The following is a 14,678-nucleotide window of genomic DNA, read 5'->3' as shown; positions in this document are numbered from 1 at the left end:
CAGTGACTACGCCGCACACTGCATGTGTGCAAATCTACTGGTGGGCACGCGCATGTGCAGGCAGTGTGTGCACACGCACGTGTGAGGGCACACAAGGGGACGACGCACGTCAGGGCAGGAGTGGTGGCAGAGCCCCGCTGTGCGGCCCTCCCAGTGTCACATGATGCGGGGCCAGATTGTGGTTCCAGTGTGTACGCCGGACAGGAGGGGAGGGGGACAAAGGGGCCATTGTATCACACTCCCCACTGAAGCCCTCCTCTCCCCTGACATCACTGCTGCCCTAAATACAGCTGCCCACGCCCGCTCCCCCAGACCCGCTGCCCGCTCGGAGGCGCCGCGTGGCCTCCCCACCCTGCTCTGCTGGCTCATTGTTGCCTTCTCTCTGAGAGGACGGGCCACATCCTTGTAGCTGATTTTTCAGTCAAATCCAGATGGATAATTCTAGAAAAGGAGGAGACTTCATTTGGAATTGTTTTTTACTTTTGCTGCTTTTTCAGAAGCCTGGGTCTCTTGTGGCAGGAGCCCAACTCCTGGCAGGATTTTCTAGAACCGAAATTTGGTGGCTTTTCCCTCTTTTTTTTTTTTTTTTTTTCCAACTCCTTAACCCTCAACTTCCCAGGTGCCTCCAAGACCTTCTTAGACAGAGCTGGGTGAGGTTGAGAGGGGTTTCTAGCTGGAGTGAGGGAGCCTCAGGTGAGGGGGCATGCAGGGCCGGGTGGGGCTGAGTGGGGGCGCGTGAGAACATGGGGCTCTCAGAGACAAGGCCACGACTGTGGGAGTCTGTGTGGTGAGCGAGGTGGGTCTGCCTCAGTCGTCCTGTGACTACGCACCCACCCAGGAGCAAACACGTCTGTGTTCAGAGGGGCCCTGCACATGAGTGGGTGTTTGGGGTGGGCAGGATCTGTGCATGTGGAGACAGCTTACACACACACACACACACACACACACACCCCCGCAGCCGGAGAGATGCTCTCTGAGCTGTGAGAATGCGTGTGTCTAGGCATTTGGGCCGTATGTGCATGTAGGCAGGACAGAGGGCACCAGAGGGTCTGTGTGATAAGGATGAAGGGACAGATAGAGCAGGGAGGAGTGAAGGGAGAGGAGGAGGAGCTGCGTGCTGGAGGAGGCCACCATCCTGAAGTCCAGGGCCGCTGGGACCCCGGTGATGCTGAGCAGCTCTGTTGCTGCATCCATTTCCTGGTCTGAGAAATGTCCACGGACCAGGAGACAAGACCCGGGAAGAAGGATGGCCCTTGTTTCGGAGGGTAATCAGGCCCTTACATACACAGAGAGTCCAACGCTTTGCAGAAGATGTGCACGGCAAGGCCGGGAGGAAGGTGAGTTTGTGCACTTGGGTGCTGGAGAGAGCGGGGTTTTCTCTGCATAAAACAGTGGAGGAAAAGGAAGATGGGGTGGGGTGGGGACCAAAGCACATTTTAGAACAAGGAGATCACATATTCAAGTGTGAGATGACTTCACTGCTGTGAGGCAAACCCTTCTCGTTCCTCAGGTCTTCGGAAAACCCTGACACATGCAGAGGCGTGGTGTGAGTGGGTGTTCTGGAAGCGGGCTGAGTTCTGGGTTTGGATCAATCTGCAGTGGAGATAGAGGAAGGAAAATGAAACCAGCACTGCTCAAGAAAAATATATTGTGAGCCACATATGTAAGTTTTCATTTTCTAGCAGCAATATTAAAAAATTAAAAGAAACAGGAGATATTAATTTTAATAAGATATTTTTACTGACTCCAATATCCCCAACTATTATCATTTCATCACCACATTTGCAGCACATCTCAATTTGGAACCTACATGTCAAGTGCTCAGCAGCCACAGGAGGCCAGTAGCTGCCATACCCGACAGAGCAGGATGGAACAGCAGATCAGAGCCGAGGACCAGGTGAATTTCAGCCTCCACTTGCAGAATGGAAACTGAGCTCATTTAATTGGAATCTTAGGGGACAGGGAAACTTCATGAACCTCTGGTTTTGGGGTGACCATGGGAGTGCTTGTATGTATTAAAGTCTCCATTCTTGTGAGCTGCCAGTTGCCAGGCGCTCTCCTGGTCCTCTCAAATTCTCACAAAAGCCCCAAGACAGTTATAATTAATGTCTATGAGTAAACTGTCAGAGCCATGATCGGAGCCCTGCTCACTATGACTCCAAATCCCAACAGATACATCAAGGGAGCTCTCTGTGAAACGTGTGTACACGTGTCTCAAGAATAAAGGAGAAGAGTCCACGGGGGGCTGAGGCTAGCTGTAGGGGTGCCCTGTGTCCCCACTTCTGGCAGAGGGCCTCCTCACCAACTTGAGGTGGTGAGGAAATGTCTAGAGTCAGGCCATGCATGAGGGCTGGGTCTGGGATGCAGGTGGACACACGGGGTCATGTGGGCAGTGTGGTTGTGGCACTTGGAGGGGACAGAGGAGTGAGGTCAAATGTCAGGATGGAGGGGACAGCTGCTATTTGTTCTCGGTTGTGAGGGGCTGGGGTGTGGCTGCCAGATGGAATCCTGCCCCTCGGGGAGTAGACGGGGAGCTGAGTGTGTCCACACCGTCCCCACGTGCTGCCAGGCGCAGTCGGGCGGGTGTCTGTGCCCGGGCACAGCCCGCTGTCCTCCGCAGTCACGCCATCCTCCCAGCTCCTTGTCTGGGCCACTTCCTCCCCGGCCGGCAGCCAGGCTCCCGTGTGCTCCTGTAGCTGAGCTGGGAGGGAGGTGCTGCCAATATCCCAAGGCAAAGTCCAAAGCGGGGCTGGCCTCGGACTTTCCCATCTTTGGCCGGCATGGGAAGAGCACAGAGGTCCAAGGTGGGAGCACGAGACAGGGAGACGGGAGCCCCCGCTTCACAAGGACAAGGATCAAACAGGAGCCACCCCAGACAGCGGGCTGACTGCACGGAGCCTCCAATCAGAGCAGACTCGGTGCAGGTCCTGGTTTTGGCCAGACGAGGGGCCCCCAGGAAAGGAAGAAATTGTGAATGGGAGGTCAGAGGCACTCTCCTGTCAGAGAGCCTGTGTGGTAGGGGGTGGTTACCTAAAGAGCCCTTCAGTCAACAAATGTTTATTGAGCACATGCACCGCTTGGCGAAGCCTCCTCCTGCCTCCACGGATGCTCTGGGATTAACTAACGGACTAGCGGGTGGAGAGTGGCTATCGAGGTGGGGAGAGGACCCAGAAGATAATAGTGGAAGCTTTAGCAATGGCCTTGCTCACCCGTTTTGCCCAGAGAGGAGGTCAAGTTCCTTAAGGGCTCTGAGCAGCCCAGCCCTGTTGGCCTCTCCTTCCTGAGCGCCTACCACATGCAGGCACTGCGCCCACTGGGGGCACACAGAATCTTGCCCCCTTGGAGCTTACATTCCCGAGCTGAGGCTGACCCCAAGGAGGCACCCATACAAAGCACATCCTCAGAGAGCAAGGAGGCTGTGCGGGGTGCCCTGGAGGCCAGGCCGGAGGGGGCTCTCTGAGGACCTGCCATTTGGGTCTGCACTGCACTCATTGGGGAGTCATGTGGACATGGAGGGGCCTGGGGTTCCCAGCAGAGGGAACAACAGGAGCAAAGGCCCTGCAACAAGGGTGTGTTAGGAGGTAGTGTGGCTGGAGCAGGCAAGTGGAGGGAAGGAGGGGATGAGGTCAGAGGGATGGACCGGGTCTGTACCAAGAGTGTGGCTTCACTCGGTGTCAAGGGAAAGCGCTGGAGGGTTGAGGGCAGAGAGGCGAGACTCCCTGACTGTTCCTTTTAAAGGATGGGCCTGACTGCTGCTGGAGGCGAGACTGAAGGAGCAGGGAGGAGGCAGGGAGGCCACAGGGAGGCTGTTGTGCAGGTCCGGGAGCAAGATCCTGGTGCTGGCCTGGGAAGGTCATTGTGGAGGCCATGAGAAGTGGATGGATTCAGTACAAAGGTAAGGATTCTGGAAAGTGAGACAAAGGGGAGGAGGTCCACGGGCAACCTGGGGCCCTCATGACTCCTCGCCTATACATTTCTGAACAATGGGATGCCATATTCAGATACTCAGCCCTCCTCAGGGTCCTTGGCCCTGGGGACACCACCATTAGACTGTGGGCTGCTCCGGCCCCTTTGGCCTCCCCTCAGCCCCAAGGCTGGGCCTTTGCCTCCAGGTGAGGGAAAACTCTGGTCCATGCCCCCCCCGCACCCCCAACCCCCACCATGGGGAGAAGGGATAATTGAGCGTCAGCGCCAGGTCAGTGGGGGAGGGTCCAGGCCTAGTGTGAGGAGTCAGAAAGGGATTGAGAGGCCCCCTCCTTAACTATGGCCCCTCTGGGGCTTAGTCTCTGGCCTGTCCTCCCAAGGGAGCATCAGCATTGAGACTGAGTGTGCCCTTGGGGGAGGGGCAGAGCCAGCCTGTGCTGGTGGTGGCCACCTGGGGAAAACAAGCTGTGGCTGCTTCCTGGCCAGCCGAGCTCTCCAGGGCTCACATGGGGCCAAGCTAAGCCGGTGACATTAAGCTCAACAAGGATTGCAGGCTGTGCAGTGTCCTGTGGACCTTGGCCCTGTCCATGAGGAGCCCACCAAGCTTGGACATTCGGAGTCCTGAATCCCAACCCTGTCTCCATATCACCCTACACAGCTTACAAAGGGGCTCCCCCTCCAGGGGATCTGGAGCCTGGATCTCCTGCTTCCAGAACCCCTCAGCCCTCCAGAAGGCAGCGTGGAGGTGGAGGTGCATCTCTTCCCATCCCCCTACCTGCCCCAGCCTTGAGATGGAGGCCACCTTATTCCCAGAAATGAGGCTGACATCTCCCTGCGGACCCACCTGTGCAGGCCCCTCAGTGCTGGTCCAGGATGAGGGGCACCTGGGCGCTGTCCACCTGGGGGGGCAGCCGCTCACCGGTGCGCACGTTGAACATAGGCAGGGTGGAGAGTGGCCGGGGTACGTCTCGGCTAGCTGCCATCTGTCGCAGCTCCTCTGTGTTCCCTCGAATGGTGCAGTGGTGGACCATCTGGATGCTGTGGGCACAGGGCCAGCAGTCATCAGCTCTGGGAGGCAGCCCCTACTTGGGGCCCAGCTTGGCACTACCTCGGAGCCACCCCAGTCTTCCCCACCTGTGATGTGGGGGAAGATGCACACACGTGATGGGTGGGGAAGGACAAACAGAAAGTTCTATGGTGCCAGCTCAGTGTCCAGTGACTAAGGCATGGGATCTGGGTGCAGACAGCCTGGATTCAAAGCTGGATGTCCTTTGCAAGTTGCTTAACCAGTCTGTGCCTCAGTTTCCTCAACTGTAAAATGGGTATAATAATAAAACCTACTTCCTAGGGTTGTTGTTGAGAGTAAATGAGAAAATGCAGGCTGAGTGTTTAGAAGAGTGCCTGGCACATGGTAAGAGTTCCTGAGCTACTAAGACTTGAATAGATACCCACAGAGGATATGTATTTCCAGAGGCCATTGCTTGCTGGGCTTTATCTTGTTTTTATATTCTGATGACCTCCTGGGTCCCTTCTAGCAATCGGTTCCCTCTTCTAATACTCTCTCCTCACCCTGAGCATCCCTTCCCTCCCCACCACCCCCATCGCAGTCGGGCCGACCTACTTCCTCCACCTTTTCCTAGCCTTTGCCTGAGCTCTTTCCTGCAAGGCTTTTACTGCTTATCTTTCAGATCCTCAGACCCGTGTTCCGCTCCCGTTGTACCTTGCCCTTCTCCTGCCCCGCCCCAGGCTGCCCCCAGCATTGCCCAGCTCAGGATACTAAGTCTTCCTCCCTGTATGTGTTTCACACCAAGGCTCCTTGAAGTGGAACCAGGCCCCGCCCTGGAAACCCCAGCAGCTCCCAAATGCACCGACCACCACACCCATTAGGGAGTCTTTCCTGAGCTCTAGCTTGAGTTTCTCCTAAGAAGGCTGAGCCTCATTCTCATGGGACATTCCCATGGGCTTGCTTTCTGCTGTCCAGAGGCAACTTTGGTTCGTTCTGAGGAGGAGGGTTTAAGCATGGTTAAGCATGAGGATCAGCTTTGGGTTTGAATGTGAGTTCCACAGCTTACTGGCTGTGGGACCTTGTGTAAGTTCCTTAACCTCTCTGTGTCACCATTTCCTCCACTGTCATGCAGTTGTTGTATGAATTAAATGAGTTCATACAGGAAAAACATTTACAAGTCTACCGGTCAGCATGCAGCAAATGGTAGTTATTATTATTATTATGGGGAAACTTCAGTTGCTATTAATATCGTGGGTGTTGTTTTATTTTAGTGTGATTACTGCTGAACTTGGCCTCCAGGAGAGGGATATGTTCAAACCCTTTCACATGAAACCACCCACATTTTGGGGCTCAGCCTGGAAATGTTTTGTTTTAGACAACCTGGTTGCTGGGTCAGGCAGACGGCACAGACTTTTCAGTACAAACCATAAGAACTGGTTTTCTTAAAGGGGTGTGTGTGGGGGGGTCTCCCAGGCAGGGCGGAAGCAATCATGCTTAGCACTGGATTACTGATCAGGTTGGGGAAGGAAAATAATCCCCACCCATGTCCAAGTCTCAAGTAGTGGGCACAGACTCCAGCTAGAGCCTGAAAGATTAGACAGGAAAGACTTTTTAGCTTCCTGCTGAATGAGCCACACTCCTCCCAGGGGAGTAGGACCAAGTACTTCCTGGAACAGCAGGAGGAGGTGGAGTCATCCTCTTAAGGCTAGGGGAGGGTCAAGATGAGCTATTGAGTCTGGAATTTGGCAAACTGAGTTGTCCAAAACACAATTTTCCATTCCCAGGCAAGGGGAGGCTGAGAGGGAAAGGGGGCGAGAAGAGTATGGAAGCAGAGGCAGCCAGACAGGTATGCTCCCCTGGTGGGGGTGGGGGTAGTTCAAGGGCCCCTTCCCACCCCCAGCCCCACATCTGGGTCTCATTACTCTGGCAACACACACAGGTGGAAAAATGTTTTGGGGACGTTTTTCCAGAGCAGGAGAAGAAGCCAGACCCACAGTGCCTTCCTCTATAGTCCTTCCACATCAGCACTTGGGCAGACAAATGGACAGGCAGGCATTTCTACACATGCACACGCACATGCACACGCACATGCACACACGCACGCACGCACGCACGCACGCAGGCACCCACAGCCCTGCCTCAGGCACACAGATCCCAGGGGCGGGTCTTTGAGCTGGAGGATGTTCTGACCACTAAAATCTGACATAGGCAAAAAACAGGGAGCAGAATCACAATTTGTGGATACTTTGGAAAATAGCAGGCCTTGAGAAAGCTAAAAAAAGAAAAAAGAATTGGATTTTGTAGAAATAAATCAACAGAAAATCCAAACCAACAAGGGCTAATATCGCACATGGTAAAATTGGTTATTGATTCAAAATTGATAGAGGAAGCAGATTTTCCTGACACCATCAGAGCTAGAAAATTGCCCCAGGAAAGCTAGACGTGGTGGAAATAGCTGGTCAGAAGAGAACACCCACAACGGCAGAAGATAAAATTGATCAAATTTGGCTCAGGCCAAAAAAATTAAGCCTTGTAAAATTTACATAGAAAAATCACTGATCCCAATGGGGGGAAAAATCTACCAAATAAAAATGAAAATAGAAAAAAAAAAAAGCAAATCCTTTTCATTGCTTTGTATCAATGTTGATTGAGGAATTAAATCAACTTGGATAGATCAAGGAACTACATTTCTGTTCACTTTGGAAATTTTAGTCCCCATAAAAGTTCATAAATGTCGGTGTAATTCTGATTCTAAAAATGTTTGCACTTCTTAACCCAGTGAGTTGAGATGGTGGGGTCAAAACGGCGGGTTTAAAACTGAGGTTATTGGCCCAGGAAAAATTCGGCCCCTATGAGTGCTTATCTTCAGATCGATAATGTGTGGCACAGAAAAACCTGTACATTAAGACATCTGGTCTCATTTACTGTTAATAGTGATAAGCCTACTCTTCCTTCTTAAACTTTTTCTAATTTCTTGGTAAAGTTTGTGTCTTCCAGGTTGCAACAGTCTCACATCCGATGATGGCTACGTGAGGATTCTAGCCCATATTGCCCTCTGATGCAAAAACAAAAGGCTGTCCTGCCCCTGGGGCCCCTAGGTTAGTCATTCAGAGATTTTTACTCCCTGATAAGCAGGGGCAACGCTCCTACTCAGCCCAGAAGTAGCACCCGCATAAGATTTTGGGAGTAAAATCTCTGAGGGGGTGGAATGAGACAGGAGGGAAAGAAGCAGGGCACAGCCATTCAAGGAATGACACAGCAATAAACACCAAAATGGTGGAAGATTCAACCCCTCAGTGAGCCTTGAGGCTCAATATGGTGGGAGATTTGACTTCTCATAGACCTTGAGCTTCATTATATGCTCATTGTAATATATCCTGGTAAATGGCACTACCACAGGCACTATGACAGCTCCAAGGCTAACCGTGAAAGGTCAAAGAGTGGGCAGTGGCCAAATTCCTGGGAATCCCAGTCCCTTCCCCAGGGTGGTTAGAATGATCTTCCCACTTGTTAGCATATGAAGCTACTGAGCCCATAAAAACTGGCAACACCATGACACGTGGCAGCCTCTCTCGGTCCCTCAACTTCAGAGATGGCCCGTACTCTGTCTATGGAGTGTGTATCTACTTTTACTTTAACCTGAGCACCCAACCCCAACACCTCATGGCCTTTCTCTTGCCTTCTGAAACAGCCTACACTCTATGCAGTATGTATCTCTCTAAATAAATCTACCTTTACTCAAAAAAAAAAAAAAAACAAAACAAAAAAACAACTGGGAATATCAGAACACCCTTAAATCAGCTGGCAGGCACACACACACCATGTGGGTCCACCCACAGGCTCACTCAGCCACAGCCCTTCTTCCCAGGCTGCCTGTCATGTCAGATGCCCACACTACCAGGCATCTCTGTCTGCTCCTCCCTGGAGGGAACAATGAGGCCACTGTGACCCTCACAGGATTCTGATGGCCTCACATTGTCCTCCTGAGGTCACCACAGAGATAACCTCACCACCCCCTGCACCTGAGGCACAAGTCTGCTGAGGCCAGCGTGGGTGAGCATCCCTGGTCCTCCTTCTGGCTGCCCAGGGCAAGGCTCGGGCCAGAGCCCTACAAGGAAGCCTCTAAGGGCACCAGGACTTGGGACACACCTAAGCCACCAAGGAGCAACCCAGTAGAGAATTCCAGCCACCATCCTGGAGGTCCTCACACCCAGTTCCCTTCATCTGCCCCAGGAAGAGATGCAGAAAGACACTTCACTGCCGCTCCCATCTGCACCCTTGGCCTCCAACAGTGTCCTGGGTGCTGGCCAGCAGGCCAGCATGTCGGGGCTCCCTGGCAAAAGCAAGGCTGGGCGCCGTGCCTACACCAAAGCCCACCGGAAGCCCAGCATATCCAAGGTGATCCTGGGGATTGTGGCGGAAAAGGGGGCACGCAATCGCGTCTCCCTGGCCACTCTGAAGAAGGCCATTGCCACCAGGGGCTACAACATGACACGCAACGCCTGGCGTTTCAAGCGAGTGCTCAGGGGCTTAGTGGACAAGGGCATGCTCAAGCAGGTGACAGGCAAGGGGGCCTCGGCCTCCTTCCTCATGGTCAAAAAGAACGCCTCCAAGTTCAGGCTCAAGGCTAAGAGACTGCAGCGGCGGCGGCAGCCTGGACAGCGCCAGCCTGGGCAGCGCCGGTTGCTCAGGGGCTCCAAACAGGGCCACAAGCGGCTCATCAAGGGGGTTCGCAGGATGGCCAAATGCCGCCGCAGTTAACCAGGCAGGCTGGGCAAGCAGGCCGGGGTTCCAGGCCTGCCATGGGCTCAGTGTGGTGCGAATAAAAGGAGCCTGACTTATTTCACACCTGCTTCCTGTAATCTCTGGGGTTCAGGGGAGGTGGGGAGACAAAGAGGTATGGGGGCACAGAGGAGAGGTAAGGCTATGGGGGGGTGGAACCTGGGCAAAATACAGGTGAGATGGAAGTAAGGCCAGGGGGAGGGCTGGAGCAATTGAAAGCATCCATAGACATTAGCTCATTCAACTACATCCGCTTGCAGGTGAAGAAACTGAGGCCAGAATGGTTCACAGAAATTGCAAGGCAGAACGTGGCCTAGAACCCCCATGTGTCTGACTCACCTGGAAGTGTAGTTATGTGGTTGTGTACGAATGTGTGTGTGTGTGCGTGTGTGTGCTGGAAACCTCTTAAGTTGCTTCTCAAACCCTTCACCCCAGGGTAGCAGCAGATCCCTGAAGCCTGGCTCTCCTGTTTCACATTAGATTCTTCCATGGAGACCAGAAAATGAGAACGCCAAGTCAGGATAGGTTAAGCCAGCACCCAGCCAGCTCAGGGCTGGAGCTCACAGGTCAAGGATGGTCCCCATCATTCCAGAGTAATCTGGTTTGTTTGTGCTGCTCAGGGAAGTCAGAGGGTCCAGCTTGATAACCCAGGGGAGCTCCCACCCAGCCCCCAGATTTTCATACTCACTCAGAGGTGGCTTGATCTCTCTTCAGCCTGTGGGAAAGCAAAGGAGAGGATTAGCTATTATCCACAACCCCTCCTGGGGCCAGGCCAGGCCAGGAGCTCCTCACTCCTTTCCTCCCTGAGGGGTCTGGGTCCCCAGACAGCACAAGTGCCACAAGAAGTCCCACCAATGTGAGCACCAGCCCCAGTGCCCTCCCTGCCCTCAGCTCCCCACACTCACCGTCCTTCCCGCCGGCAGCACATGACATAGGCCAGCAGCAGGGTAAGCAGCAGAGCCACCAGCAGGGGCACCAGGAGGGTGATCAGTGCATCGGTCAGGAAGTCTCGGGCTGTGGCCTCGGTGGGAGGGCAGAAGAACAGGTCGTGCTCCAGAATGCCATCGCCTGGAGTGGGTACCTCGTCTACAGGCTCTGGAACTGATTTATCCACCTGCTCAGAGAGCCCAGGGCTGAGCCAGGGGTGGGTGGCTGGACACGGAGACTCCCAGGGCACAGGGCAGGAGTTCTGGGGCCACCCTACTCTGTGCAACCACAGGGATTCCTCCTGCCTGGCCTCCCCCAGCTCTTGTGACCAAGCAGGACTAGGAGCCAGGAGAGAAATCCGAGGAGACGGTACAATGGTTAGGGCACAGCTCTTGAGTCCAACTGCGTGGGTTTGAATTCTGTTTCGGGCAAGTGCTGTGATGCAATGACTTTGAAGTGTCTCGGTTTCCTCACCTGTAAAGTCAGATGCTAATAGTGGTACCTACCTCCCGGGGCGGTTGTGAGGATAAAATCTGTTGATTGCATAGTGCCTAGCACAGAGCAAGTGCTCAAGAATGTGGATTACCAGTCCCCGTAATGTTGGTCAAGTCTCAGGAAAGGTTCCTAGGCCTGGGAATAGGATCTCTAGGAGCCCTAACCACCTCAGCTCAGGATCCCAAAGAGCAATAATGAGCGTCTTTGGTTTCTAACACGGGGGTGAGAACTGTCGGTTCCTTATTGCAGGTCGATTTGCTAGGTGACACCTCAGAGGAAAAAACAGAGCTGTCACACAGAGGTCTTTGGTGGAGAAAGGGATTCAGAACTGCCCCGTGAGAGCGACTGTTCTGGCTCTTGGTTTGGGCACTTCTGGGGCTCCAGGAGCTACAGCGATCCCTCGTCCAGATCATGGATTCTGTCGCCCTCTTGTGGAAGAAGGTAGAACTTCAGGGTGTGTGTGTGTGTGTGTGTGTGTGTGTGTGTGTGTGTGTGTGTGTGTGTGTGTGTCTAACTGAGAAACAACTTAAGAGAAACAGAGAGATGGGAGAGTAAGGTGGGATGCAGGAGACCATGATGCCATGCCCCACCCCACCCCTGGAGCTAGGGTCCCTTCTCACCAGGGACACATTGCACCAGTCAACGCGGAAGTGAGGTGCCAAGGTGTCATAGCAGGACAGAAGAGGAGGCTGGCTCTGGGCACAGCGAGCGTGGCTGTCAGGGGATGCCACCATCTTCAGGCAGGTGGAGAAGGGTGAGGCAGAGCCCACCTTGATGTACACCCTGGGCCCAGATAGAAACCACCATCAGCAAATTGGAGGGTATCACTGGGCACTGGAGATTTGGGGGTTACGACCACTCCGAGATCTGGGGTTATGATGAGAGTACACAGAGCACTTCAGTCTTCTGGTGGCCTTGTCCCCGCCAGGAAAGAACAAGGATGGATATTTCATGTCCTAATGGGCACAAGGAAGTGCAGAGTTCAGGGTAACTAGGGTTTGGGCCCAGGAAGGACAAGAGATGAGAGGGTGACCAGAAGAAAGGAGACAGTGTCATGATGCTGCGAAGTGAAGATGGGCATGGTGAGCATGAAAAAAGGTGGGTAAAGCCCCACTTGGAAATTAGGGAGACCCATGTTCTATGCCAACCACCCAGACAAAAGACAAGCTGCCCTCTCCTCCTCCAAGAAGCCTTCCTGGGTTGCATGCCTACCCTTCTTTGCGGCCCTCGATAGGAAGGGGAACTCGGCCCCCACGGTCCAAGGCAGAGGTGATGTTGAGCAGCTGGAGCTCCCCAGGCTCCCAGAGCCCTCTCAGGGCTGTGAGGAAACGGCTGGCAGGTGTTGAGGGCAGCACCTCCTCCACATCATGGCTGCGCACCAGGAACTCAGCCTGGTATGGCAGCAGGGGGCCTGGGAGGGCCAAGTGGGTGCCTGAGGCTGCACCCATCCCCCAGCTCTGCCCCCAGCCCTGCATGGATCCTTCTCAAGCCCTCCCAACGTAACCTCCTCCCTGTATCCCCTCAGCTCCCTTCCTTCCTCCTCAATACCCCACACATCACAAGCCTCAAAAGCTCTTCCCCCACACCCACAGCCTCAACGACTTGCCCAAAGCCCCATAGCCTATCAGCAGAGCAGCCAAGAATACAGCTCCAGAGTCTTTCCAGGATGCCCTGCCCCTCCCCAGTACTCCAAAATCTCCCCTTCTACACCCCTTTCCAGGGGAGAGCCTCCAAGACTGGCATTGGTGGGGTGGGGCAGGGCTGGTGGTACCTTCTGGATCCCCAATCAATAGCACCAGACTCTGCTGGGTGGTGTCGAAGCTGTCCCGATTGTAGGCTGTGACCTGGAGGATGGGGTAGAGGGCTGAGAGCCAGGGTTAGGGGAGAAACGTGGTACAGCTGGGCAGGCAGGAGAGGACGGAGATACCGCCCCAAATTAAAGGCACGTGACTTATGTCAATGAATGAACACTGGATCCCTGCTGCAAGTGGCACAGCCCACCAGGGTCCCTGTTGGTACCTCGATGACCTGGCGTCCACGATCTTCTGGGGTGGCGGTGCCGTAGAGGAAGCCAGGGTGATGGGGGCTTCGCTGGGTGTAGCGGAGCCACCGGGGCAGGTCTGGGTGTCCCTGGAGGTGGGCATGGTAGGTGACAGGGACAGAGGGTGGGACAGCTGGTGGAAGGAAGGAGAGAAGGTTGGAGACACGACGAGGGCCTTCTCCAGACCTGGACCAGGCACCCCTACCCACCCTGGCGCCCCTCAGGCCCCTCTCACCGACATGCTCAGCAAGGCGCAGGAAGGCCTCATGGTCCAGGGTGTGTACAAAGACGCGGCCCACAAGCGGGTGCAGGGTGGTCTCCTGGGCCTCGGTGCCCACCAGCCCTGCCAGGAGACCTGTGGAAACTCATGAGCCCCAAACGTAAAAACCAACCTCAGTCCTGGCCAGGGAATGAGCTCGCCTTGTCTACCCAGCCCCTGGCGTCCCCGAGGGACAGGAGAAATGTGAGCGAGGAGGCAGATGGCTTTGCTGGATCCCAGCAAGGATGCGGTGGGGTCCTGGCTGTGCCACACACTTTAATCAGTGACAAGACCCAGACTTTGGTTTGGTTTTGATTCATGGAAGCCCCTTCACTCCTCATGTTAGGCCCTCAGTCGGGGGTCACAGTGGGAAGGGACTGATGTCTGGCTGAGAGGGGTGTGTGTCTGAGTGTGCGTGTGCGTGTGCGTGTGTGTATTAAGAGCACTTGGAAAAGAACCCATGCTGTCGGGAGGTTGGAGAGAGTGGAGTTGGGGGAGGGAGGGCAGGACCCCTTGGAGGTGGCAGGTAGCCATTCTGGGGCTCCCCCACAACATATAGGGGGAATAGGGCCCACACTAGAGGCGGGTAGGAACTGAGTGAAGGGGATCCCCCGGGAGAGGACCTGCCCCAACAGCCCCCACACATTCCCAGGGCCAAATTTAGCCTGGACCCAGAAAGAAGCCAGCCCAGCCAGCCCATTAAAGGGCCCACGACACTCTGGGCCTGTGCGGTTAGGCCCGGCTGGGCCTAGGACACCCCACCCCTCAGAGATCCCAGCCTTAGTTCCCGGGAGCTCCCACCGGCTGTGGAATTTACACCCCAAAGTCCTTCTGGTCCTGGCCTCATCCCCACCCCTGACTCCTCCCCTGAGGAACTTCCCACACCCCCATCCCGGGCCTCTGCCCTGAAGAAGATCCCAACTTGCCTACAAGGAGAGGAATCCAGATTAGCGTGGCTGCCATGGCTGCCCCAGCCCGGCCCTGCCCTGTGAGTGACAGAGACAGGAGCCGGGGGCAGGGAGGAGGGAGGGACGGGAAGGTGTCCCAGAGCAGCTGCGCTGGCTTCAGCCAGCGGGGCCCTCCCCCTCCCCACCCAGAGCAGGCACTAAATCTAGGGTGGCCACCCTCCTCGTGTGACAAGGTCCATCTAATCATCCCCTCCTGGGGGCCAGAGTCTATCTCTCAACCACCAACCTGACTGCCTTGATCCCCTCTTAGAGCCCGAATGGCTCCCATTGTCCTGA

The 14,678-nt window shown here is 54.9% G+C and overlaps 1 protein-coding gene and 1 long non-coding RNA gene across 2 annotated transcripts; one reads left to right on the top strand and one right to left on the bottom strand.

Annotated features, from left to right (window-relative positions):
- Positions 1–1,574: 1,574 nt before the first annotated feature.
- On the top strand, positions 1,575–9,762 carry LOC105104824 (histone H1.9). The gene is made up of 4 exons (XR_838604.3): positions 1,575–1,663; positions 1,789–1,897; positions 3,739–3,895; positions 7,914–9,762. It is a non-coding gene; the product is annotated as a histone H1.9 (long non-coding RNA).
- On the bottom strand, positions 4,782–14,414 carry SGCA (sarcoglycan alpha). Its single transcript, XM_010998583.3, has 9 exons — positions 14,361–14,414; positions 13,411–13,530; positions 13,154–13,308; positions 12,906–12,978; positions 12,347–12,545; positions 11,755–11,917; positions 10,618–10,826; positions 10,401–10,427; positions 4,782–4,962 (listed from the first exon to the last, which is right to left on the bottom strand). The coding sequence occupies exons 1-9, from the start codon at positions 14,395–14,397 to the stop codon at positions 4,782–4,784; spliced, it is 1,164 nt and encodes a 387-aa protein (XP_010996885.1). The 5' UTR covers positions 14,398–14,414.
- Positions 14,415–14,678: the final 264 nt, after the last annotated feature.

The sequence above is a fragment of the Camelus dromedarius genome, chromosome 16, assembly GCF_036321535.1.
Source record: "Camelus dromedarius isolate mCamDro1 chromosome 16, mCamDro1.pat, whole genome shotgun sequence".
Taxonomy (NCBI): domain Eukaryota; kingdom Metazoa; phylum Chordata; class Mammalia; order Artiodactyla; family Camelidae; genus Camelus; species Camelus dromedarius.
This window is presented reverse-complemented; position numbering and strand designations above follow the sequence as displayed.

Bases quoted from the DNA above. Each gene is read 5' to 3' on its own strand.
- SGCA (XM_010998583.3), bottom strand. From the start codon at position 14,397: ATGGCAGCCACGCTAATCTGGATTCCTCTCCTTGTAG. The intron at 11,918-12,346 runs GTAGGCATGCAA...ATCTGGGCCCAG, and splicing joins ATCGAGGGCCGCAAAGAAGG to GGTGTACATCAAGGTGGGCT. The intron at 4,963-10,400 runs GTGAGTATGAAA...CTGTGCCCACAG, and splicing joins AGAGATCAAGCCACCTCTGA to CATCCAGATGGTCCACCACT.